At 60.4% G+C, this 2,051-nt stretch overlaps 1 protein-coding gene across 1 annotated transcript in view; it reads left to right on the top strand.

Annotated features, from left to right (window-relative positions):
* LOC104076099 (rho guanine nucleotide exchange factor 16-like) overlaps nt 1-1,623 on the top strand; it is a gene marked incomplete at its 3' end in the record, with an annotated part of 3,410 nt that extends 1,787 nt beyond the window's left edge. The window contains exons 4-6 of the mRNA XM_009576832.1: nt 16-157; nt 898-954; nt 1,463-1,623. Of these exons, the coding sequence (XP_009575127.1) occupies nt 16-157; nt 898-954; nt 1,463-1,623 (360 nt within the window). The remainder of the gene's footprint in view (nt 1-15; nt 158-897; nt 955-1,462) is intronic.
* Between the last annotated feature and the right edge of the window lie 428 nt (nt 1,624-2,051).

Genomic DNA, 2,051 nt, shown 5'->3' with positions numbered 1-2,051 from the left:
TCAGGACGGCGGGAGAAGTGGTCTCACCACGTTCAGCCATGAGTCAGATGAGGATTTGCTGGAGGGATCCGTCCCAGAAGAGCTATCCCCTCCGGATGCCGCTATCGTGGTGCGGAGCTATCGCCCGGCGCAGGCGACCTGGAGCCAGCTCCCGGAGGTAGGGGCAGCATCCCAGCCCGGAGGGTCCGAAAGGCCCCGCTTGCCCTCGCCGTGGGCTGCTCCTGTGCTCGTGCCATGTTGCAGCACAGCTGCCTGTATTTTAAAAGCTCTCTGAGCTGCTGAACAAACCGCGAGCGGGTAAGTCAGCAGCATTAGTCTTCGCAATGGGATGTTCTGGGGCTGTCCAGCCCTGGCTGGGACACGCAGGTTCCTGTCCAGGCTCGTCGGGATGCCGGCGGAGCTGCTGCGGTTGTGCTTGCGAGAGGTTCACCCGCAGGCGGGGGAATGCAGGTGCTCCCGCTGGGTACCTGGGTTTTCCCTGCTGGCCCTTGGGAGGAATAATCTCCTCCTATTAGTCTTCGCAATGGGATGTTCTGGGGCTGTCCAGCCCTGGCTGGGACACGCAGGTTCCTGTCCAGGCTCGTCGGGATGCCGGCGGAGCTGCTGCGGTTGTGCTTGCGAGAGGTTCACCCGCAGGCGGGGGAATGCAGGTGCTCCCGCTGGGTACCTGGGTTTTCCCTGCTGGCCCTTGGGAGGAATAATCTCCTCCTGTGGAGCGGCATCAGCGAACCGCCGTGGGATGCTGTGGAGCCGTGGGTGGCTGTGGTGGGAGATGCAGCCGTGGGGCGGCTGGTGGGCTGTGCGGGGCCGGGGAGAGCCCCCGACCGCACTAGAGGGCGTGCAAGGGCTGTCGCTCCGCAGCCACAGCGCCGGCTGATCCCGGCCTCTCGCCCGCAGGTGCTGGAAGCAGGCATCCTGCAGAAGATATCCCCCGACGAGCGCAAACGGCAGGAGGTGAGAGGAGCCTTAGGCACGCCCGGGAGCACAACGTGAACGCCGAAGGCAGCGGGGACACGCGTGGCTGTGTCTGGGACCTCTCGCACGGGGTCGGCTCGGAGCAGGGCTGGGTTCAGGCTCGGGTTCAGCTCCTGCGGTCAGGGTTTATGGTGCTGCTGCTTCCAGCAGCTCTGGGACTGGGCAGCGTTGGGAGGGCTCACCCGCACGTCTTGGTGGGGAAGCAGGCAACTCCTTCGGGTGCTGATGGGACATAGCCACTGGAAGGGAAAACATCTTGGGGCTGTGGCTTACTAATGAATGAAAGTCCTAAAACATGCTGAAGTTATTGGTGTAGGCCAGGCAATGCATCAGATGAGGGAATGCCGCACTGTTGGAGCAAAGTCATTTCCAGTGGCTTCGTGCCAACCGAATGTAAATAAGATACAGCAAGTATTAATTCGCGGCCTTGTTTAGTCAGTAATAATCCAGTTTGTGTTGTTACATCTTCACTGCTCTGCTTTTTCAGGCAATGTTTGAGATCATCACTTCTGAGTACTCCTACATGCACAGCCTGAGTGTCCTGGTGTGCCACTTCATGAGGTCGGAGGAGCTGAAGGAGACCATGACTCAGACGGAGCACCACCACCTCTTCTCCAACATCAGCGACATCCTGACAGTCAGCACGAGGCAAGTGGGGGCCATCAGCGTGGCGTTGGGACCAGGCAGGCCTGGAGGAGTCACTCTGGAGCTCCATGTATTTGCCGTATAAAAACAGCCATCCCTTGGATTTGCTGAAGGTCTGAGACATCCCACCTATTGCCCTCTTCCTAGTGCCTCGTGTCACGGCACATACCCCTGCAGCGTGCTGCACCGGCTTCCCGCTGTTACATGCTCAGGACCTGAATGTCTAGTTGAAGAGTCTGGTACCCTGACACCCAGTTTTTTAATGGGTTATAATGGTGGTGCTCAGCCGTGCGGCTGCAGTTGGGTGCCAAAAGCTGGCTGAGCCCGGGACACTCCTGTTTGCCTGGAAACTCCTCCTCGGGTGTCCTGGCGCTGCCGCGACGGTGGTGCCTCCCTCTGCCCCTGGGCTGGTGAGACGGGGCCGTGGAGCC

Source organism: Fulmarus glacialis, unplaced genomic scaffold (genome assembly GCF_000690835.1).
Source record: "Fulmarus glacialis isolate BGI_N327 unplaced genomic scaffold, ASM69083v1 scaffold42294, whole genome shotgun sequence".
In the NCBI taxonomy this organism is placed as follows: Eukaryota; Metazoa; Chordata; class Aves; order Procellariiformes; family Procellariidae; genus Fulmarus; species Fulmarus glacialis.
Note: the sequence above shows the minus strand (reverse complement) of the source record. Positions and strands in the feature narration are given on the sequence as shown.